We start from the raw sequence: 23,875 nt of genomic DNA, 5'->3' as shown, positions 1-23,875 counted from the left end.
CTATTTTAAAAAATACGGTAGTCGTTCGTGAAAAAATTACTTTTCATCAGTATTGCACGATCGGCAATCGTTAGTTACCAACGTACCAAAATAAGTTAGACGGTTAGATATCACGATGTTTAGTTGGGAGTTTGGAGCTAACTATGGCTAAAGCTCTGTCTACACTAAAATAAAGTGTGCCCAAATATGGTAGTAATATGCTTAAATATTGTAGTGATGTTATCATCATGTCCATATATGGGCACATCACATTTTTTTTTCACATAAAGTTCAAATTCAAATTCTGAACGTGAAACTGACACTTTTTTAGTTGGCTTTACTCCTTCACCAATTGGCCTTCTTAAAACCAAAACTACTCAATAGGCCTAGTCAGGATATGATAATTCTACCTCAATACTACTCCATACGTCTACGCTATTTACACACTAATCGGACAAGAAGGGATTCATCTAATGTTTTTATTGCATGAGACAAAGGCACTTCATCTCAGACAATTCTACTTTTGAAGTTGCTGACTTCCTGCCTTGGCCAAATTTTCGGAAATTATTCATCGTCTTGCACAATGCAACTAAAAAAGGCAAATCTTTATAGTCTATTATTCTAATTTTCTAAAAAACGTGGAGTTCATTTGTCTATTATGTACTGTGCTATGTTTTACTCTACGGATGTGATTGCGACTAGGGAAATATAATAAATAACGAACATATTAAATATATCAGAAATATTAATAGTAGTTGGCCTTCCTTGCTTAATTGCTTCCTATCCCTGTCTCTTCTCTCTGAGATGGCCAATTTAATTTATTTTATTAATTAATTTCCATTTTGATTTATTTATTTATTTTTAAAATGTTTATGAATTATATTTATTTAAATTTAATTATTATTATTGTTGTATGTTAATGTAAAATTGTATTTTCGTGAGGTTCTCTAATGATGGACCACTCTTGTACGTAAAATAAATAAATACACAAGTCGAAATTACTTCTACACTACACTAACAAAAGGACAAACATTTTATCAGACTTAACAAGTTTATACTGTATTTAATATTTTAACATCCTCTGGTGATACACGCAAGTAATGACATTGAAAATAACCTGTTTAAATTATATTTATTGTATTGCTTTCCTGCATTTGAATAAACATGATTAAATATGCATTAGTCACGAGAAATGTTTAATTTTACTCTTTTTGTTATTGAAACTACTGTTTTTATGGATCTTTGGTGTCCTCCCCACAATTGCCTAGGAGAGACCAAGGACTCGCCACCTGGAGAGACACAGGGACTCACCGCCCTGGAGAGACACATGGTCTCACCGCCTGGAGAGACACAGGGACTCACCGCCTGGAGAAACACAGGAGTTCACCGCCAGGAGAGACACAGGGACTCACCGCCTGGAGAGACACAGGGACTCACCGCCCTGGAGAGACACATGATCTCACCGCCTGGAGAGACACAGGGACTCACCGCCTGGAGAGACCCAGGGACTCGCCACCTGGAGAGACACAGGGACTCACCGCCTGGAGAGACACAGGGACTCACTGCCTGGAGAGACACAGGGACTCACCGCCTGGAGAGACACAGGGACTCACCGCCAGGAGAGACCCAGGGACTCACCGCCTGGAGAGACACAGGGGCTCGCCGCCAGGAGAGCCAGAGGGACTCGCCGCCTGGAGAGACAGGACTCCTCGCCACCTGGAGAGACAGAAGGACTCGCCACCTGGAGAGACACGGGGACTCGCCACCTGGAGAGACACGGGGACTCGCCACCTGGAGAGACACGGGGACTCGCCACCTGGAGAGACACGGGGACTCGCCGCCTGGAGAGACACGGGGACTCGCCACCTGGATTCTGATTATTATAGCTCTTCTTTTTTTACTTTCATCATGGTATTCTGATTAGTATATCTCCTATTTTTATTTACTTTCGTTTATACTTTCTTTTTCGTTTGTTCAGTGTTACTGGTTCTTGTATACTTTGTTTTCCTTTAGCCGTTTGTAATGCATCATTGCTTTCAGTTGAACCTGTGAATGGCATGAGTGACAGGTTGTAACATTCAATAAGTTCTGTCTACACTATAAAACTAGTTTGACAAAAAGAGTGTGTCCAAATATGGTAGTGATATGCCCAAATATGGTAGTGATATGACAATATCATGCCCATATATGGGCACATAACTTTTTTGTCATTGACATAAAGTTTGATGTGCAGATATAGCTTTACAGTAGAATTCCTCTTTTGGGATACTTCTATTGTTATTAAAGGGACACTTCCTCATGAAACAAACAAGGAAAATGTATGTTTATAACACTATAGTCAACCCCTGTTCCGGGGACACCAGTTAGGTTGAAACTTTGTTGGGTTCTGCTCCTTAATAGGAGATCTATTATTTTTACAAATTTACCTTGCATGAATGGTATGGAAAGGTGACCTCCTGATGTCAAATAAAGTTGTGAAGATCCTCTTGGAAAAATAGGTGCCTTTAGCATTGCAGCTAAATCCTCTATAAGGGAAATTGCAAAAAGGTAATGATATCATATATCATATACTGTACAATTGTCAACATTTTGTGTACAAAAGACTTTCCTTAGTTGTTAGCTAACAGATAAAACCTTTGATCTCCGGAACTCAGCATCCTGTTTATAGATTGCCTTGCTCTGATTCAAGGTACTTTAAAGTAGTTATTACTCTATTTTACTTACTTTTCTTTCTCTTCATTTCAACTGACTGATGTTTTTGTTGATGAACATCTCCTAAATCATTATGTCTAAACATCCAGCAGATAAGGCAAACAAAATGAATGAATAATATTGGCAATATTTAGGGGGGTTTTTTTTTCTTTTCACATATTGTACTGTATGTATTATATGTGAATAAAGTTGAATGTAACTAACAAACACAAAACTAACTTCTACTGTAAGGCTGATTGAACTATATAAAAAAGCTCTATCTACACTATCAAAGTTATGTGACAAAAAAATGTTATATGCCCATATATGGCATGATGACATCACATCAGCACTACCATAATTGGGCACATCTAGTTTCACAGTGTAGATATAGCTTTAATGAAAATTGATTATCAAAAATGTATTTTTAATTTTTTTTGTATTTTGTATTAATATTTGTCCTCAGTGAGGAAATTCGGATTAGGCCCTCCACGGACCCACGGCAGCCAGCAGTGCAGCGCCTACCAGATTAGGCAATGAGAGTAAAGCATCTTGCCTAAGGATGCAATTAGTATGGTACAGATAACCTCGAACCCATGCCTATCACATGCTAGTCCGATATTACCATTACACCATCAGTCTCCAGTATATACAGCACCCGCCACGATTTCTAGACGGTCTCCCATCCAGAACGCAACCGGGCCCAACGTTGCTTAACTTCGGTGATCTGACGAGAACCGGTGTTTCAACGCAGTATGGCCGTATAATGAAGGATACAGGAGGTCTTCATCCAGTTGAACATCGATCTCTTTAGCTGCCTTGATAAACCAATCATTATGATGTCGCTTTTTAGCCAGACGATGCTCAATTGTTTCCAGGTCACGAACCGCATCAACACGACCTTTCACCTCTCGCAAATATCTGATTTCAGTTGGGAAAAGAGGAAGATCCTCTGTAAAGAATAATAACATCATTTATAGTTACAAAATTCAAAACTGATTATAATATATAATATTATTTATTTAATAGAACTCAATACTATGAAAGGTGCGTCAAAACCAGTGGAATAACAGCTATGAGCCCTCACTGGCTAAACCCAGGGGGGCCCATGAGCAGTGCCCAGGGGAAAAAACAGGCCCTATCATATGCCGAAAAGGCTATAAATGCATTGGAACCTACTTAGGTTTTCCTAACGCCTCTGCATTATGCCACTGGTCAAATCGTAATATTATTACCTCTGTTCAAAGTCTTGCAAACTCGCTTGAAGGAAGAGACCTCAACTGGTGACACCAGCATCAAACTAAGTCCTTCTTTGTTGGCTCTTGCAGTTCTACCGCTTCGATGTACATAAGACTATATAGAAAAACGTTTTTTATAAAAAATAAAACTGATGTCTTAATCTTGTTTTTAAATACTTTAATACTACTTTTTCACATACACTAGCAAATACATTATCATTATAAATTATAAAAATCTGTCTTTTTATTGAATAGAAGAAATAAAACCAGTCTAAAGCTCTGTCTACACTATCAAACTAGTTTGACAAAAAAAGTGTGATGTGCTCAAATATGGTAGTGATATGCCCAACTATATTAGTGATATGACATCATCCTGTCCATATATGGGCACATCACATTTTTTTGTCACATAAACTTTGATAGAGTAGAGAGAGCTTTACCTCTGATGTGCGTGGTACTTGATAATGTATAACGTGTTGAACGTTTGGAATGTCTAGTCCTCTCGCAGCTACATCAGTCGCTAATAACACACCCTTAGGGTTAGCGGCAAACCGTTCCAAGTTCTTCAAACGCTGTCTTTGATGCATGGAAGAATGCAGAGGTAAAGGACAACACTGTAGAAGGGTGAATACTGACACCAGTCGTCGAATGCAATCAATACTGTTACTGAAAATGAGTGTTCTTCCGGGATACTGAAGTAAAAAGTAGTATAGGTAGATATCCTAAAAAAGGAGAAAAGGAAGATTAATATTCTTCAGAATATAAAGTGAAAAAAACAGCAATGGTCACTATTTTTTTAATTTATGTATTTAGGCCAATAGTAAATTAATCACTGTCGTATCAAATAGGCAGCAATCCCTCCTTAGTCTACTCCTTTTCAATGAGGAACTGGATTCTTTAAAGTGCACACGGGTAAATTATGTACACTGGTCTTACAGTTTATAGTCTGGGTTAACGCCCCATCTAAAATTAGCCAACGGAAGAACCTAAAGCACTAACCTTTTCATCTACATCACAAACAATCTTCGTTTCAATCAGTCTTTCTGCTGTTCCCTGTTTTCTTGTTAAATCACATAACTTTGCATCAGAACGAATACCAATCTTTTCCATTAATGAATCTAAAATTATTTTAAAAGTTAGCATCTAAGCATAGCACAGACATTTTTACACCAGGGAGTTGTAATTAATTAAATAACAACTCCCTGTTCACACTATATAAATTATTTCACGTATGTCAACAAAATTAGTACCTAATTTCTCTTTCTTATCTGATTTATATCGATTTAGAAATTTCTTTCGATTTGGACCCAAGTGGATGAGGCTCAAAGTTGCTGAAAACACAAACGTTTGTCGTTTATTGCGAGTGCTTGACCTAAAAATAACGAAAACAATATGTAAATTATTACTATACATGCAGATATTTTTCAATAAAGAAGCAAATTAAATAATGTTTTTATCAAGTGATAAGGTGTTCAGAGACCAGTATAAGAAAGTTTTATAGACTGAATAATACCTACAGGTACGTAGTGTACATACCATTGTATTAAGGTTTTGCACTTTTTTGCTTGGAGATTGTATTTATTATATATTTATTTATTTCATACTCATCCAACAGTGAGCACAAACTCGCCAATTACAGGATGGATAAACTATTTTATAGTTCATCATGCGTATAAACTATGTCTAATTTAAGGCACTGGCACTAGGTCAGGATTGAACCCTGGACCTTGGGATTGGAAGCCAAGCATATTAACGACAAGCTACAGCTCCACTCCATATTTTTACCAAGTATTCATATAAAATATAAATTTCTGTATCAGTACAGAGATAAGTACTCAAGCTTCTATAAAACCATGAAACAATATCAGAAAAAACTTGCCCATTAAGGATATCCAGAATATTGGTTAGTTCTGCATAATGGCCTTTCTCCACCATCCTATCTGCTTCATCGATTACGAGAAAACGTGTCTGCGACATGTGTTTGACATGTGCTGCTCCCTATACAGATAAATAACATCAGATATAGTATGTCAGTAGATAAAGTACAAAAATATAATTTACAAGTACACAAATTGTTTCATGTACTCTTTTTGGTATTCTGTTCAAAGTGCCATCCATGGTAGATTGTCGACAATGGAAATGGACCCAGAATAAAAACAAAAATTGTACCCACCATATGGGACATTAATATATTAGTTACAGACAATTTTTAAACTGTTTTGTTGTGTTGGACTTCAGGATGAGCTAACTTACAGATTCATATAATTCCCATAACCTGCCAGGTGTTGCCACGACAATCTCTGGTCGCTTCTTCAGTATACGCAACTGTTTCTCTGGCGCCATTCCACCAACAACAACTGCAATCTATGAATAAAAATAAAGCATCCCATGCAGTTTAAATTATTGTAAAACTAAACATGATAACAGACATAATATGTATGTCAACATTACCTTAATGTCTGTATATTTAGAAACATTTTGTAGATGTTTGGCAACTTGCACAGCCAACTCTCTCGTCGGCGTTAGCATCAGACACATAAACGTTTCGTCCTCATTTATCTTCTTTATTTTTGGCATCCAATCTTCATTCTCAATATCATCATCAACTTTAACCAGCCCTACATCCTCTGTGTCTATTGACACATCTTCTGCCTCTTGCACATCTTCTGGTTTTGCATTAGCCGTTATTTTTATTATGCTTTTCTTAAGATGAAGAATGTGACTGAGGATGGGCAGACCAAATGCAAGTGTTTTGCCACTGCCCTGTGGAAAGTATGAAAAATAAATTATAGTCTTTCTTTATTTAGCAATAGCAAATTGGAGCAAAGAAAATAGCTTTCGCTAATCAAAGGTTTGCCCCATACTAACAAATACATTTACTACGAAGAATAACACTGAAATAGCAAATGCAATACATATCAATGAAATTAACATACACTTTATAAAGGACATAAACAAAACAACAACAAAAACGATGGGCCACCATAAATCAGTATCTTAATTATAAAAGTTCTGTTATATTTTTAATATTATTTTTAGACTTAATATTCTTTATATCTAAAGGCAGGTTGTTCCAAAATATTGAACCAATGTAAGAGATTTTAAATTGACCAGCCATGGTACGGGCTTTTGGGATGGACAATTTTTTGTCTTGTTTAAACATGGTAAATCTCTGAGCAACAATACTAAAATAATCATTAAATGTATGTGCAGTTTTATAGTATAAATCTTAAACATATTGACACATTTCAAATGCAATAACCTAACAGAATCACATCAGTTCAGTGTATTGTATCTATAAATTTAACTTAGTGTTATATCTTGAAGACAATATAAAGTGTAAACTTCAGCAACACTTTTGAATGGAAATTATTCAAATTTCTATTATGAATGCTAAAATGTTTTGTAGAAAGTAACTAAAACACTAAAAGTCAGTAGCTAGAATTGTTACAGAAAAAAGGGGCAAACATTGTCATGATGTATTTTTCATCAGTGCTTTAAAATGGGGCTTCATGCTAATCTTGAACATCCATAATATTGAATATATTTTCAAAGAAAGAAAATGAAGAAAATTAATTGTTGATATCTTACAGTTTCTGCTGCACCTATGATGTCAGTCTTGTTGTTCATAGCTGTTGGGATTGTTTCACTCTGGATAGGTGTAGGGGTTGTGAAACATTGTTCTTCCAGTGCTTTCACTAAAACATTTGGTAGTTGCATTTCCTGCCAAGCTGACATGTCAACCTCTAAAATGTAAATTGTACCATTAATCTAACGGGGGTGTTTTTTTAAAATAAATTTTGAGTTGTAGTTGTCTTTTTGACAGAACAAGGCCAATACAAGTGTATCCAGAAAAGCTATGCCAACATTTGATTTTTTCCATATTAATGAAACTGTGTTTGTAGCTAGTGTTCAATACTTATTTGATTAACATTTCCATTATTTCATATATTTTATTGCAATAACAAATTAACGCAAGATTCAAACATTGTTTTGGGACACAAATCAGCCATACAAATTTAATTATTGGTAAACATGATTGTACTTGACATAATAAGAGGACGTTTGAAAAGCTCTCAGAAATTAAATGTACCGGGTATATTTTGAACTTTGTGTTCCCTCTTCTTCTTTCCCTGCCGTCGTCTTATCTCTTCAATGATCTTTTGCTTGGGAGTTTTCTTCAACGTTTTCTTTTCTTTAGTTGGTTTCAATTCCAATTTGGCCCTTTTAGATGGCAAGGTATAACTTTCGCCATTGTCTTTCTTGGTGACATCATTTGTTCTCTTTTTAGTTTGCTTGGCTTTCTTCTTTATAAACACAAAAAAAAATAAGTTATCAATCAGTTATTTTTAATCACTGTGGCAAAATATGAGAAATATAAAATAAATCAAGTACTGGTGGAATGGTACCATATCTCTAGAGATAACAAGAAGTTTTAGTTAAATATATTCGATTAGTTTAAACTAATTAAATAGTAAATAAACCCCATGGAGAAAATTTGAATTTTACTTTACTAGGACTAATAATAAATAAAAATAATTGATAATAAAAACAGAAAAATGTAACCAAATACTATATTATAGTATACATAAATATTTCAAGTTTTCCAAAGTAAAAAGTAAATATAACATTTAAATTAATAATTATTATATTATTATTTATTATAGGTTTATATAGCTTGATCGATAATTGTATAATTATGTGGCTGACAAATATTTTTGTAAACTGTGTAGGCATAATGATTGCAAAAAAAAGGTTGAAACGACCATATTCTGTACCTTCTTAGGGAGTTTTGTCGTCTGTTGTGAGATCGGTTCACTTTTTGATTTTGATGAAGCTAGGCCTGACTCACTAACTCCCGTAATTTCATAATCAGTAAGGACTTCTAGTCCCATAAAACCATCAAAGTCCCCATCTGAAAGTAAATTGGTATCCAAATCGACTGGTTTCCATTGTCCTTTCTCAATTATATGCCCAGAATGTTCTGCTTGTTTGACTTTCACTTTTTTCCTCATGTTAAACTTTGTGGAGGCTGACATGTTGGGTCATAGGGCATTTAAAAGACGTCTATGGCCGACTATTCCATTTCAATGAAGGGTAAGTCTTCCTGAGAAACGTTATTGTCATACATGACGAAAGGCACAAACATTATTCGGCTGTTCATACTTTGATCACTTCCTGCAGCGCATTTGGATGTCTTGTGTTGTACGATGCGAGTGACTCCTCAATCAAAAGAAGTCAAAGGCTGACCTAGGGCTAGGTAGATCAATACCAGATAATTTTGTTTTAAATACTGATTTATTAGAAATTAATATTCTTAATTTTAATGGGAGGAGATGGAGGAAGTATACCTGGTCGTCAGGACCTTGTTCGGACAAAAAAAAAACCGGAACAGGTATTTAATTTCTTATAAGAAGCATAACTATTATAAACTCTAGGGCCTAGCAAGGCTAGGCCTAGGCTATTCTAAATTCTAGGCCTAGGCTAGGGCCAGCCATGCACGGTTTAAGGAAGACTGCGTGGTGTGGTGAGATATGGTACCAACCAGGCCTAGACATTTAAATTTAGATAGAGTCATATGATACAGTGAGTGTGTTTTGAAGTATGTATGGATGTCTTCATTCAAAAAGTTTGAATCAAACATTTTATTTATAAATTCTAGCCTAGGCTAGTACATTTTCTTTTTGATTTTTTTGTAAAATATAAATGTATTTAATTAATTAATAATAATATTGTTTATTTTAATTTTTTAAAATTAAATTTTACAGAGTTTGATAATTTGAATATGTACTTATTTATCCTACAAATTTATATTTTTAGGCTCAAAAGGAGTTTGAACGTGTTGCTAAGTGGAGACATTGTAGTATCACCCAAGAACCACTCAGGCAGCCAATTGTGGCGTGTCAACTTGGAATGTAAGTTTAAAATACTTTAATCCATGACAATTAAAAGTAAAGAGGAAAGCTATGGCTGTAATTGCATACAGTTATCATATTTTAATTATATATCTTTTTTCTTCTATCAGGTTATACAACAAAGAATCGGTGTTGGAATTTTTGATAGAAGTTGAAAAACCAGCCAATAGCAATTGTGACCACATCAAGACATTAAAGGTATTTTTTTTCTTCATTTTACTGACCGTGGTAGTATCTGAAATCAGCCACATGATTTTTAATAGTAAAATGTTCACCCTATTAACCTCTAAATAATCAACTAAACTAAATAAGCTGAATCTAAACCTCTAAGTAATTTAACAAATATGTTGCGCCCAATCTTATAATACTGTACCTGCTCAGAGTGTACAGTTCTTGGAACAATCTGCTTACGATTTACAGAAGTTTTTAATACTGCTTTTTGTCTTGTATTTTCAAATTACAGTTAAATTTGTATATTAATTCCTAAGTATACAGCAAATATTAGCTTTTACTCATTATTCTCAAAATTCGGAATCTTATATAATTATACTTTGGTATTTTAATTTCTGTATCTAATGCTCATAGGCTCAAAGGGCGTATCACTACCATATTTGGGCATATCACAGAGATTAACCTTATTTTTCCTGTAGGATATAAAAGACCTGAATCTCACAGATAATCCTACATTTCAAAAAGATGAGATAATGAAAGGTGGCGGTGTTTACAATGACACTTTAATAGCGGAATACATTTGTCCAATCACAGGCTTAGAAATGAATGGACGATACAAGTAAGTTGCAAATTGTTTTCAGGTAGAATGATGCAAATGGTTCAATTACAAGACGCATATTCACCAATTATAATAGGATAACATACAATTCAGTCTCATATGAGACTTAGGCAGTCACACCCTTTTTGGGCTGTAAAGCTCCGTCTACACTATCAAACTTTATGTGACAATAAAACGTGATGTGCCCATATATGGAAATGTCATATCACTACCCTATTTGGGCACCTCACATTTTTTTTGTCAAACTAGCTTAAACAAACAGAGCATAAGGAAAACCTTGGTTAGTTACCTAGATTAGTAAACAAGCATGTTTCAAATGCATCAAATTTCACTTCAACCACAACATCTTTCAAAGAATGTTATACAGGAATCTTTTTTAATTCAAATTAAATGAGTTAATGTATGAACTTATTTATTTTGCAGATTTGGTTTTCGTTGGAAATGTGGATGTGTGTTTGCAGAACGGGCCTTAAAAGAAATCAAGTCAGATACTTGTCATAATGTAAGTTCTTAATCTCTGTCTACACTATCAAACTAGTTTGACACAAAAAGTGTGATGTGCCCAAAAATGGCAGTGATATGCCCAAATATGGCAGTGATATGACATCATCATGCACATCACATTTTTTTTGTCACATAAAGTTTGATAGCATAGACAGAGTTTACATTTTTTTTAAATGAATTTAGAAACATACTTACATTGATAAAATCGTTATTGATTTCTTTGACAGTGTGGTAAACCATTTGATGAAGATTGGATAATTTTAAATGGAAGTGACGAAGATGTTGATTTAATGAGAACAAAGATGGAAGAGCGCAAGGCACGGCTTAAAGCAGAAAAGGTAAAAAAAAATTAAAGTTAGTATGGTATAATACTCTATTTCTACTGTCGTTAAAATGCTCAAAAATAGCAATATTTTGATACCACTAATAATCTGTGCAGTATAAAATAAATGTTAAAATATTCTTTCATTTTGACAGAAAGCAAAGAAGGCCCAAAAAAGGAAGTTAACAGATTCGTTAGAGCAACCGCAAACATCTACTGGTAAAACATAATATTTTCTTATTCATCATGAGACCATCAATTAATTTAAACATTGTCCATGTAAATCCTATTGAACTACTGGCTAATCGTGAGTTCACATTTACGTTCTTAAATGCAACTCTCCTACCACTTCTACTAAAACATGGCATATAAATTGTTTTTCGGGATATTTTGGTGAAAAATTAATAGAAACCTATTATTTCATTCCTTATATACTAATTAATTTGTGTTTGTTACTTAGGCTCAACTGAAGATCAAAAAACTATAGACACAGCTAGTAAAGGGGCGGAAGAAAAGAGCCAAGATGTGTTCAAAGTACCTGCTGTTTTAACCTCATCAACAAAGAAAACACACCTCAATAAGAAGGTTGAAACTGATAAAGAAAAGACACTTGAAAAGAAAATGAAAAAGCAAAAAGAATTGAAAGACATTGAAAAGAAAAAAAAAGATTATAATCCAGAAAAGAGTGAAGTTTATAAATCATTATTTTATTAATGGAACTTGACATTTGAATCACCTTATAATATGGAATAAAAAAAAGGGATAAATAAGTACATTTTATAGTTCAATTTTTGGCATCTTGGCCAATAAACAGGTAAAATGATTGTTCACAAATAATGAAGGGAGACTATTAATGTAGTATTTTTTGAAAGTTTTGTACAGTAGATTTGTAATTATTGTATAGTACGTACCATTTAAATACCAGGTACAGTATTTATATTTTAAAAAGTGTGTTACATTATGTCAAAAGTTGATTATTTTTATCATATGGAAAGTCGGTTTCATCCATGAAAACCCCTCCCCCAACTAATCTTTTAGACCATTCCGCATGCTGCTCATACAGTAGTAGAATGGTTCCTAATAGAATGCAGAGCTGTTAGACTGGCCAGCTTACAAAGGATCTGCTATACATAGAGCAGTGTAAACCGTTTGTCCATACAAGTCACACTTTTATTGCTGTAAGAATCTGTCAGCATTTCTCACAGTTCACTTTAGCAACATATAGAAAATAAATATTGTATACTTTAAATCTTAAGCTCTGTCTACACTATCAAACTTTATGTGAACAAAAAATGTGATGTGCCCATATATAGACATGATGATGTCATATCACTACCATATTTGGGCATATCACTACCATATTTGGGCATATCACTTTGTTTGAAAGTGTAGCCAGAGCTTTAGATTTTATATGGGCTATAATATTAATTAATTAATTGAATATCAAATCATATAATCAAATTAAAAGACAATTGAGTTTGCAAAGGAATGTATTTTATTTGAATAAATCATGGCAGCGATTTCACTTGTAATTTATATCTTCTGATATTTATACATTACCCATGGCAACATAGTACATACAATAAGAAAACATACTCAAGGTATAATCATAGAGCTATGATTATATGACTACAATATCTCTATGGTATAATTCATGTTTTAACATTTCTTTCTTTAAAAAAGCTAGATTTAATTGTAACTGTAAATTGGACATTAACCACCCAGTCCAAAGCAACTCATTCATTAATAGACTCCCATTGTTAAAGTTGGGTGGGGACAATGTTGGGTGGGTTTGTTTTATCTACTGTTAGCCCTACAATAGATTGTAAATACATTGTCACTTCTTATTCATTCCATTCTTTTACAATTCCAGGATCAATCCCACAAGAGAATTCAATTGATTGTATTTTTAATTGCAAATATCCCTGATGGATTATGTCCTTTGAAATTAAACTTAACAGTTTTATAAAGCCCTGTCTACACTATCTAAAAAATGTGATATTCCCATGGACATGATGATGTCATAGGAACACATATTTGGAACAATTTAACAGACTATATAAAACAATCCCCCACTTTAAGTTTGTTTAAACAGAGATTAAAGCAATATTATAACAATAGAAATATTCACATTATGTTATTTTGGTTTGTTCTTTTTGTTTGTACTAATTGTTTGATCTTTTTGTTAGGGTTACATGCTTAAAGCACTTGTGCTTATTTTGTATCCCATTCCATTATCTTATTATTTGTATTGTATTTGTATATGTTTTTATTTTGATTATGGAATAAAAATGTCGATAAATTGAAATTGATACCATATTTGGGCATATCACTACCATATTTGGACAAGTCAAACTAGTTTGATAGTGCAGACAGAGCTTTAGGGAAACAAATCATGTTTCTTCGCTATACGATTACAATAAAAGTTTCTTTTTTCAAATTATATTTGAAGTTTAAATTATTTGTTTATAGTTATTGTTTGTAATACTACGTAAACATCTAGAGCAAGCAAAATATTTAATTTGAATACACATACATTATAAATAATGGCATAAAGCATAGATAATATCTCTGTGCATTAAGTATGACATAAAAAAGGATATAAAAAATATACATTGATTAAAAGCAACAATATAAGGAAATTAGAAAATAACCGTAGGTGCAGCTATACTGTAACATTAACTTTCACCTCCAAAGTCTCCCTGATTTTCTAGGCAGTGTCTCAAGAGAGAAACTAACATTTCGTTTTAAATGTTGAATTAAAATTGTCTATCATCAGGCTATAAATTATTACTCTTTAGCAAAGATTGATCATACTGACTGTGCATGATATTGTTGGGACAGTATCACAACGCTCCTCTCAATTCCTATCTACTGCGTATACTGCGCCAATCCTCGTCATTTCTGTTACGAAAATTAATTAATTTTGCCAAAACTTTATAGCCAGCTAGGTATTTAGTTGCTCAAGAATTAAAATTACTTTAGAGGTACTATAAATAAAGCTAGAGAATACTGTTCTATTTCACGTTTTTGGCAATCAGCATACTTTATTTTATTTGCTGAATAGTGCCACCTTATTAGCGCATAAAATTGCATGATCTTGGAGAATTCACGGCAGAATCAAACTCTTTTGCTGATATGTTCATCTGCGACGTTTTACTACTACAGGATCATTTGGACTTGCTGCATTGTTTCGTGTTCGTTTGCCTCTCTTTGGTGTGTCTTTTTCTCCACCTAGTCCAGGTGGAATGGCTGAGGGTGGTCTTGAGGGTGACTTTACACTGCCTGAATTGTTTTAAGAAAAACATTGCAATTATGTTGTTTAATTGTTTTCTTGAATTGATTGAAATAATATTGATTGAAATATATATTTATACTGGGCGAACTCTTCAGTCAAAGACTGGTCTCCTAAGAGGGCCCAGTTATGATCAGTGGCTATGATGTACTAATACACCGGGGTAACCCCCTACTCGTCTCGAAAGATGTACTAGGTTCTTTAAAGTGCACACAAGCTAGATGTGTACACTGGACCTACGGTTTATAGTCCTTATCCGAGAAGACTCGTAATTACGGTTCCACTGTCTTAACCGCTCGGCCACTCACTCACTTATTAGTGGACCAGGCCAGTTATATGTTTTAATTTGTTTAATTAGGCAAGTAATAAGGGTAATACTGTAACTGTAATACTAAAAATCCACTGAAGTAATAATCGCTTATGAATTTGCTCAGCCAATCCTTTTATTGTAAAACATAAATCTATCATTTTAATTAAGTGTCTTATTGTTTATTCTCAATTTGCTATTTCTGTTTCAATCTCTGTGACCATTTCCTGTCTATTGTCTTGTACACAATAAGGTAGCTTTTTTTCTAAATTCTATATAAATAAACAGTCTAGTGTAGTATGCTTTTATTTGGCATATAGAACTTTGGCTAGAAACATCCAAGACATCTTAGACGTGTATTCAATCTAATGTATTTTTTTGGCTCCAGCATTTTTTAGGTAAACTTGAATTAGTGTTTTTTTTCTTTAAAAAGGTCTTTTTTTGCATTTACAGTATTAACAATTGTTATGATTCTGTACTTTGTTATTACAATAATTGTCATTTTTATTGGGCTGCTTTGTTTTGTGGAATTTTGTTTTGGAATAACATACAGTATTTCCAGACTAACATTAACTTTTATGTTCTTGTTTAACTTAAACTTAAAATATACATTGTATATGCATTAACATGTTATGCACATTTACTGGTAATTCCACTTACTCAGCTCTGATTTGCTTGATTTTGTTTGTGCTAAAAATGAAATAGGATGACTGAAATTAAATACAGTACCTTCATCATTGGTTAATATTGTTGACGTCTCATCTTTGGCTCTCATTAAATACCCAAAATCTGATTGTGGCAAGTCAAAATCTTTTTCCTTATTTGGAAACGGTACAATCTCAGATTCGTGCTAAGAAGAAAGTACATTTTAGATATGAATACTGAATGTTATTAAAAATGGTCACTAACTCATAATTTGTCATGGTTTACTTAAAGTTAGTCAAATAAATCATGAATTACTACAGTATAATAGGATAATTGTCCCCCAAAAACATAAAAAATAAAGATTAATAAAATAAGACTTTGAATAGATTGTTTTGTAATTTTAAGAAAGTCAATCACTTCTGTAGAAAAAAAACTGGAAAAAATTAATGTTTTTACTTATACCGTATTATGACAAAACAAATGGTTAAATTCAACCAAAAACCCATTTGACTATTTTTTGCTTTAAATTAGTTTTGTATGTAAATACATTTTTTCTCTCGATCCAATATTTGGGCAAAGTGTAATTAGGTGATATTAAAATGGCATATTAAAAAAAAATTGTTAGAATTTTTTTTCAATTTAAGCTTACAATATGATATTTTTGGGAAAATCAATATTATCTAGGCCTACAATGAATTTAAACCGGTCAAACCTACCAGAGCTGCGAGGTCATACATTGTAGATAGGTGTTTCCATATTTGTTGTGATGTTAATTTCTTTCCAGTCATTTGAGTGAGTTTTTCATGAATGCACAACATGTGAAAGTTCTTGTTTACACCTGAAAATAAAATTATTCAAATTAAAATGATTTCAATATACAGCAGTGCAATAATATTAATATACAAATAATGAATGTTTATGAGTGCGATGGTAAAAATAATTTCATGATGTGAAACATTAAATTTTATTTTTACAAGGTGAAGCCTGGGTGTGAAAATAGAAATTCATATTTTGCAAATTTTTGTACCATCACATTTATAAACATACATTATTTGTTAAATATAACTATTCTTGTTGTAAAGGAGAGATTGTGCCGTGCGCGTCACTGTTCCGCTATTGGAATGAAAAATAAGTATTATTCCACAATCCTTAAATAGTACGTACTATTGCATGCCATGTGATGCACAATAATGGTCCTATCAAATGAAATTTATTTAGGTGTTAGGAGTAGATTCTTGTCATTTTATTGGAGGATTGTGGGTCATGTGATATTTTAATAGCTAAAAGTCCAATGAACTGCATTTATTTAGACTAACTTAATTGAAAAATCAATGGCATCTAAATATAGTTTTAAGACGAGATCCGATGAGGCCTCTAGTCGGAAGAAAAATACATGGATGTTTTTATTTTTTCCTGATACTATAGTTGATTTTGATGGTATTCACTATTTTTGGATAAATACAACATCGCAAGCCATCCATTCGCTTTTCCAAACACAAGACCAGCAATTCAGTGGAGAAACATTTAAAACTGTACTGTTGTACAGTAATTTAGTCATGTGTGGGAGCTGTTTATGCTTCATGTTTTAAAGTCCATCAAGTTGCACATGCGCCCCCGCCTCGCCTATCTTTCACTATCATCTGCTCCTCTCCTCTGCAGCTACTAGTACTATTAGTAATTACTAATAATGCCTAAATGGCAATGCTCCTGCAAAAAAAAAACTTTGTTTAGTCATGCACATGTTATGCCTACCGACGGGTTTGTGGCCTCTCATCGCGTGAAATAAATTGACCTCCATATCTACAGTCCAATTTAATGGCTCCTCTCCAATAATTGCCATTTTTAAATGATATTTTAAAGAAAATTGTCTCGTTGACTTTGTTTTATTGTGTTGTGTTGACTAAACCACACATCGTTATTGATATCTACACACAGTGTTTGGATCGTGCCGTTCCACAACTATTTAGTAAGTTGTATGTTGTTGGAATTCATGACCTTTGAACTTATTTCTCCGCGCGCGGTTTGTATATTTCGCGCGAGATAATCGTTTATAAATTTGTTTGTGTCTTCTACTTACAATTTACCTGTTTGGCTTGGTACGTATATGCCTAGATTGTCTATAATAAAGAGTAAAGATCTTGTTACATCAAATATTGAAATTAAATTGTGTAAAATGTGTTGTTTTTTTGTATTTTACTGCATGCTGTAGTGATATTTATTAAAGTTAGGTATAGGCCTAGCCTAGCCTAGAGTCTATAGTAGGCAGGCTCTAAAAAAGAGTAGGCATAGGCCTAGCCTGAGCCTCTAACTAAGTGGTAGATACTACAAAAGATAACCTACACTTTTACAGCCACGCGACACCACAACAGATGCCTGCCAGAGAGCCAGGGGCAGAAAGAAAGAGGGACAGTGCTAGTGCAACAAAACAACCTTTTGATTTAAAGATGTATTGACTATTGTCCCTTTTTTGACTAATTCAACCAAAATTTTTTTTTTTAAATTTCGAAAAAAAGTGTGTCATTTTGAAGTATAATAGTTATTAACTTTCACCAAAAATTAGTCAAAAAAAAAAAATTTAACCGAAATACAGATGTTTTTTTGTTCAAAAAATAACTTTGACTTCCAGTCAAAGTTTTCAATCAAAACATATCCCGTAATGCAATGCGCTTGTTTGGCTACTCTGTATGCATAATCATAAAAGTAAAAACTTCCTCGCGATCTGTGTGAAAACACCTTCTCAACCGTGATGAGTTGTAAACAATCCTAATTAGCATCATGCATAATGCATACTCATGGTTTGAAATCTTTGTTTACTTTCGCTTCTCAGACGAAATGTAATCTAATTAATTTACCTGTTAATTACATAAAATGTTAATTTTGGCTCGAATTTTCGACTTAAAGTGAATAATTTTAATATTACTTTGATATGGCCAATTTAAATTTAGAATATTTTTTTTTTTCATTTTTTGTGTTTCAAGGGACAATACGGTACATCTTTAAACTTTGATTCATACAAAAATAAAAACATGCCGGTCATTTAATAATAATTATTTGTTATAAACTGTTTTATTTTGAAATAGAATATGATCGGGATGTCCACTCGAAAAGGACGTAAACGAAAGATTGTAAGTTCACCCCTGAGACTTTTAGATGAATCACCAATACGCAAAGTCCGAAAATCCAGCATAGATGATGTCAATGATGAGGTCATCATATCGTAAGTACTTGCCTGGGTAATATAATTATTTTTCATCATACATTTTACTTTTATACTAAACTTTTTCTCTTTTCCTACATAAAATGGTAAACAAAATTTAATATAAATTAAAAATATATTTAAACTGTTTTGTATATATTATTTTATGGTAATCATATTTATTTTTATACAGAAAACCACAACAAATTCAGAAGAGCTTATCTGCAGAATTTTTAGGCAAAAATGAATCAGATTCTGCAACATCAGCTGATGAATTGCTATCAGTATCACCAATTGCTACAAAATCATTCTACAATAAAGGTACAAGCTGTAATTATCTAACACCACTCGAACGCAAGACACAAAGAGATCTTTTTGAGAGCGTAATCACTATACTTCCAGAACGACTGAGTCAGACAGACAAGAACAAAGTGTCAAAATCGTCCAAGAAACACTCAAAACCTAACAGGGTGCGAAAAACCACCAGTTCATCAAAACGCCCGAGTACAACTAGAAACAAAAAACTCAAAACAAAAGAAAGTCAATTGTTGAAGAAAAAGTCGTTGAACGAAATTGATCCTGATAGTCAATCATCTCAAAAATCTGAAACAGAACTAAACAGTACCACATCAAAAGATTCCTTAAATAGTGATCAAGGATCACCAGAAGTGTCACCCATTAGGGATCCATTAAGAAAACATGTCTACCACAAAGGAACACCTACATCAAAATCCAAACGATCTAAGGTAAAAACAACTGGACAATTTGCACAAAAAGGAATACAAATGTATGTATCAGGGTTGGGTAAAGGGAAGAAAAGTAGTTGCGGAAAAACTGCAAGAGCACAGCGCATAACAAAAGAAGTAAAGAAAAATTCCTTCTCGAAATACCAAAAGCGAATGAGCAGTTTTGAAGATGAACTCAAAATTGAAGGAATTGAACCTTTGGAGCCAGTTAATGTACACTCGCCAAAGAAAGTAATTCATTCACCTCGTGGATCACCAAGGAAGCCTGTAACCAAGATTGATAGCCCTGATAAAGTTAAGGAGGAGACGCAAGAGAATGCGATCATAGAAACGCCAGAAAGTTTGTCGCATTTCTCTCAATGTAAGTCTCACCGAATGATCATGTTTTAGATGCTAAACTAAATTTGCTCTTTAAAATGCTACATATTGCTAAAATACAGTAAAACCTATATTAATACAGGTAAACATCCGGGACTACTCAAATAATTGTCCCTTTAATAGGGGTGTCCCCTGAATAGGGGATTACGTGGGGGAAAACCTAAAATAAACAATAGTTTGACCTGTACTTAAGAAATTGAGAAGAATTGAACATTTAGCAGCCACCATTTATTTCCCCATTGACAACTGTCAAAGATGAATGTGCATACGTAATTTGTCTTAATTTTTAATTTTTGTAGGTCCAATTGGGAATAAGCTAGTTGGTGACGCAACGTCTAATAAAGCATCAGTCAAGTTGTTCCCAGTGTTCACCCCTCCCACCAGTCCAAGCAGTGGAACATCAACACCATCACGGTCAAAAGCTTCTAAAGAATTGACAGCCACAAGCACACCTCAAACGGTAAAAAAAACAGGCAGACAGTTTATAACCAAGCTGAAGGATAAACAAGGCTTGGAACAAATGACATTGGTGAGTAGTGTATGGTACTAATATTTGCCTTTATAACACACCTGATTGTATTCTTGCAATTTGATTGGTCATTTAGGCATCATGGAAAAGTAATATCTAATGGTGATAATGAACGGTTCTGCTTGTGACGTTGATTGATCACGTTCGATAATCAACTTGCTCTGCGCGCCGTCTATAACTGTTCTACTCCGCGTCTGAAGTTGGAACACTGCCTTTTTTAATGGCCTAGCTTCCCGGCCTAGCATTCATCAATGATTTATGGTGGATAACTTGATGGATAACACACAGCAAACCCCCATGCTCCTCCCCTTTTAAATTCCAAAAAAATACAATTCTAACGATTGAAGATTGGGTTAAATGCAGTACGTCATTTTAGTTCCTGGTTTATCCTCCTCCACTGGAGGATCCTGAAATTGTTCAAATTATTTAAAAAAATACAAATTGTTGTTCTTATAGGATGCTGGTCAAAAGCAATTTGGTGCATTAAAATGTCAGACTTGTGGAATGGTGTACACGACAGGCCATCCAGAGGATGAGGCAGATCATGCTCAATTTCATAAGAAGTTCTTATCATTTGTCAAGTTTCCTGTAAGTATTTGTCAAATGGTTTAGAAAAAAAAAAGAATATTAAAAATTTAAGAAATTGATGATGATATTGAATTTCATATGATGTATTATTTTGTTTATGTGATATATATACATATGTTATATGAATATTGAATAAATTGATTGAATCAGATTAATAGACTAAACAGTTTCCATGTATTTGGTGTGGCCTTTTGAACATATTTAACATATCATGTTATGTTGTATTGAATGTTTGTACAGGGTTGGAAAATTGAAAACATTCTTGAAGTATTTGATGATGGTAGAATTATACAAATCACTGAAAACGACCCAAAATATTGCAAGAAAAAGGTAAATTACTTTGCAATAAATTTCTAGGAAAGATACCTGCCATAAACCAAATGTACTATAAAACTTTCCCATTACAATTCTGGCCATTTTACAATACTCCATGTGTATGATGCGTGCAAGAGTTTAGTTTATGTACAGCGCTTAGAGGTTTCACAACATTAGGCTATATAAATCCAGGATATTATTATTATTAAGAGCAAACTGTACATCCATCTTTTAAGTATAAATCCAAAGGCAAATTACAGAAAAAATGACAATGCTGTGGGTATCAGTGGCTGGATCTCAATGGAGATACAAAGTAAAAAAAGCTAAATCAAAACGATATACAGACGGTATATATATTTTCATTGTCAATAACAATTTTTAATATAGATGAATGTGATACACACACTAGCCTTTGATCAAATTGGCTGTAAATAGATGACTTTATGGCTACTATAATCATAATATTCCTTTGCACAATGCATTTTCTTATAGAATGCTGATAATGTATTTCATATTAATATTTATTTATTATATTTATATTTCATATTGTATTTCATATTATATTCACACCATTTATGGTTTTATTTGTAGGTTGATGAAGTTCGAGAGTTAGTTGATCATGAGCTTGGGTTCCCTAATGGCGGACATCCATGCAGTCCATCTTCAAGGGTAATTAAACATTGTTTATTAGTATTTAATAGCAGTAAAATGCCTGTAAGAACGCTTAATATAGTCTACTTTTAAAGAACACATTAAATTAACAAACACCAAAATTTATATTTATTTATTATTTTTATTCTTTCATAGACACTGCTATTTATTTCCATCGACAACAAGGTTGCTGGTTGCCTAATAGCTGAAGAAATAAAAGAGGTGAGTTCTTTACATTTACAAAATAAAATATGAAAGCTAAAGCTCTGTCTACACTATCAAACTTTAGTGACAACAAAATGTGATGTGCCCATATATGGACATGATGATGTCATATCACTATCATATTTGAGAATATCACTACCATATTTGGGCACATCACACTTTTTTTGTCAAATTAGTTTGATAGTGTATACAGTGGTTTAGACTGTTCAATCAACAAGATATTATGTAGTTCTCATAGCTCTGACAAATTCTGTGATACAGCATCATATGTGTCACCTATATCATAGGAACAATCTCACATGTGATGTGTGTGTAAAAATAATTCCATGATACAGAATAGACATTTAACACGAATATAGTGATGTGAGTGAAATCAATTTTCTAACAACATTTTTTGAATATTCTAAAGGGTTATCGTGTGATACCAGAAAGCACACAAGAGCATACGTTAAAGAGTGCTGAAGAAGAGGTAACAGATGAGAAACAGAAAGCCTGGTGTTGTAGTAACAAGGCAGAACCAGTTGTATGCGGAGTCAGCAGAATTTGGTCATCGGTACAGATGCGAAGAAGGAACATTGCTAGTAGGATGGTGGACTCTTTAAGGTTGGCACACTAACATGTTCTTTCATTTTGTAAACCAGTATTGTACAGTACCAATCATAGCGGTGGTGGAGTTGAGGTAGGCAAGTGGTTAGGACACTTGATTATCATACAGAAAGACCCAGGTTCCTTTTAAGGAAGACTCCATTCTGCTGTAAATTAGTACCTGGTTGAAGGATGCTAGTGAGGATAAAGCTGATTTTCCATTAGACGAATCGAAAGCATCGGCTTATACGCATGAGTATTCATGATACATCTTCCAAATCCCTCTCTACGCATGCATAAGCTGACACTTTTGATTCGCGCAAGCAAATTCGCATGGTGGAAAGTCAGCAGTGTGGAAGGAACTGCCCCACATTCATATAATACAGTACTCGCTTTTACCTTGACACATATAATTATATGGTTTAAGTTTCTATGGTGAAAAGGTAATCTGAACCTTTTTCAGTATCTTTAATAACACCAGAATGAAAAGAAACAAACAGAAAAATAATTCAAGTTGTTATTTTAATTATACAATTTTGTTTAATTCTCAGAATGAACTACATCTTTGGAACAACGCTCAGTAAGGACGATATTGCTTTCTCGGATCCAACTCCGGACGGTAAAATCTTTGCATCGTCCTACTGCGGAACTAAATCATTTTTAGTCTACAAGTATCAATAGAAAACATTACATATTAAGAGGACACCTTCAAGATCCAACAAAGTGTACCCTGAATAGAGGTTTGGCAGTAGTGTTAAAACATATAACCCCTCGTGTTTTTTACAAGAACATGTTCCCTTAATAGTTTTGTCTCAAAAGTGGGGTTTCACTGTATAACCTTAAATTTCAAGAACTCATTTGCTGATATTAATAAAAATCTGCATGAGAATAGTTGAATGAAAAAACAAGTTTAAGATTTTAATTAATATATTTTAATCTCTGTAATTAACATGTAATTAATATGGTTTAACTAATC

General features: G+C 33.5%; 3 protein-coding genes and 1 pseudogene across 4 annotated transcripts; 1 reads left to right on the top strand and 3 right to left on the bottom strand.

The window, feature by feature from the left end:
• Positions 1-1,023: 1,023 nt before the first annotated feature.
• Positions 1,024-9,154, bottom strand: LOC140063264 (ATP-dependent RNA helicase DDX24-like). 2 transcript variants are annotated; one of them, XM_072109801.1, is made up of 14 exons: positions 8,687-9,154; positions 8,002-8,212; positions 7,500-7,654; positions 6,360-6,671; positions 6,162-6,272; positions 5,788-5,906; positions 5,159-5,280; positions 4,908-5,026; positions 4,349-4,630; positions 3,906-4,023; positions 3,448-3,622; positions 2,704-2,768; positions 2,406-2,504; positions 1,024-2,025 (listed from the first exon to the last, which is right to left on the bottom strand). In XM_072109801.1, exons 1-14 carry the CDS (start codon positions 8,945-8,947, stop codon positions 1,922-1,924), a joined length of 2,253 nt encoding a protein of 750 aa, XP_071965902.1. In that variant the 5' UTR covers positions 8,948-9,154; the 3' UTR covers positions 1,024-1,921. The 2 variants fall into 2 exon arrangements, with proteins under 2 accessions (XP_071965902.1, XP_071965901.1); XM_072109800.1 differs by having other exon boundaries at positions 8,002-8,215; positions 8,687-9,152.
• On the bottom strand, positions 3,317-3,437 carry LOC140063280 (5S ribosomal RNA; annotated as a pseudogene).
• On the top strand, positions 9,154-23,589 carry LOC140063055 (uncharacterized). The gene is made up of 17 exons (XM_072109492.1): positions 9,154-9,303; positions 9,729-9,823; positions 9,934-10,021; positions 10,474-10,613; positions 11,037-11,115; positions 11,345-11,455; positions 11,595-11,658; positions 11,900-12,135; positions 18,767-18,903; positions 19,076-19,989; positions 20,306-20,535; positions 20,992-21,123; positions 21,364-21,453; positions 22,030-22,107; positions 22,246-22,311; positions 22,724-22,917; positions 23,451-23,589. Exons 1-17 carry the CDS (start codon positions 9,235-9,237, stop codon positions 23,578-23,580), a joined length of 2,853 nt encoding a protein of 950 aa, XP_071965593.1. The 5' UTR covers positions 9,154-9,234; the 3' UTR covers positions 23,581-23,589.
• Positions 12,927-17,578, bottom strand: LOC140063265 (MRG/MORF4L-binding protein-like). Its single transcript, XM_072109802.1, has 4 exons — positions 17,439-17,578; positions 16,403-16,524; positions 15,771-15,891; positions 12,927-14,724 (listed from the first exon to the last, which is right to left on the bottom strand). Exons 1-4 carry the CDS (start codon positions 17,524-17,526, stop codon positions 14,582-14,584), a joined length of 474 nt encoding a protein of 157 aa, XP_071965903.1. The 5' UTR covers positions 17,527-17,578; the 3' UTR covers positions 12,927-14,581.
• Positions 23,590-23,875: the final 286 nt, after the last annotated feature.

The sequence above is a fragment of the Antedon mediterranea genome, chromosome 11 (assembly GCF_964355755.1).
Source record: "Antedon mediterranea chromosome 11, ecAntMedi1.1, whole genome shotgun sequence".
Classification (NCBI taxonomy): domain Eukaryota; kingdom Metazoa; phylum Echinodermata; class Crinoidea; order Comatulida; family Antedonidae; genus Antedon; species Antedon mediterranea.
The sequence above is the reverse complement of the archived record's forward strand: the minus strand, read 5'-3'. Positions and strand labels throughout refer to the sequence as shown.

Excerpts from the sequence above, each read along its gene's own strand:
- LOC140063265 (XM_072109802.1), bottom strand. The coding sequence starts at position 17,526 with ATGGCAATTATTGGAGAGGAGCCATTAAATTGGACTGTAGATATGGAG. Across the intron at positions 16,525-17,438 it reads GAGAGGCCACAAACCCGTCG|GTGTAAACAAGAACTTTCAC; the intron begins GTAGGCATAACA and ends TTTTATTTTCAG. Across the intron at positions 14,725-15,770 it reads AATATTAACCAATGATGAAG|GCAGTGTAAAGTCACCCTCA; the intron begins GTACTGTATTTA and ends AAAACAATTCAG.
- LOC140063264 (XM_072109800.1), bottom strand. The coding sequence starts at position 8,947 with ATGTCAGCCTCCACAAAGTTTAACATGAGGAAAAAAGTGAAAGTCAAA. Across the intron at positions 8,216-8,686 it reads CGACAAAACTCCCTAAGAAG|AAGAAAGCCAAGCAAACTAA; the intron begins GTACAGAATATG and ends GTGTTTATAAAG. Across the intron at positions 7,655-8,001 it reads CAAAGTTCAAAATATACCCG|AGGTTGACATGTCAGCTTGG; the intron begins GTACATTTAATT and ends TTTACATTTTAG.
- LOC140063055 (XM_072109492.1), top strand. The coding sequence starts at position 9,235 with ATGGGAGGAGATGGAGGAAGTATACCTGGTCGTCAGGACCTTGTTCGG. Across the intron at positions 12,136-18,766 it reads CAGAAAAGAGTGAAGTTTAT|AATATGATCGGGATGTCCAC; the intron begins AAATCATTATTT and ends ATTTTGAAATAG. Across the intron at positions 20,536-20,991 it reads GCTTGGAACAAATGACATTG|GATGCTGGTCAAAAGCAATT; the intron begins GTGAGTAGTGTA and ends TTGTTCTTATAG.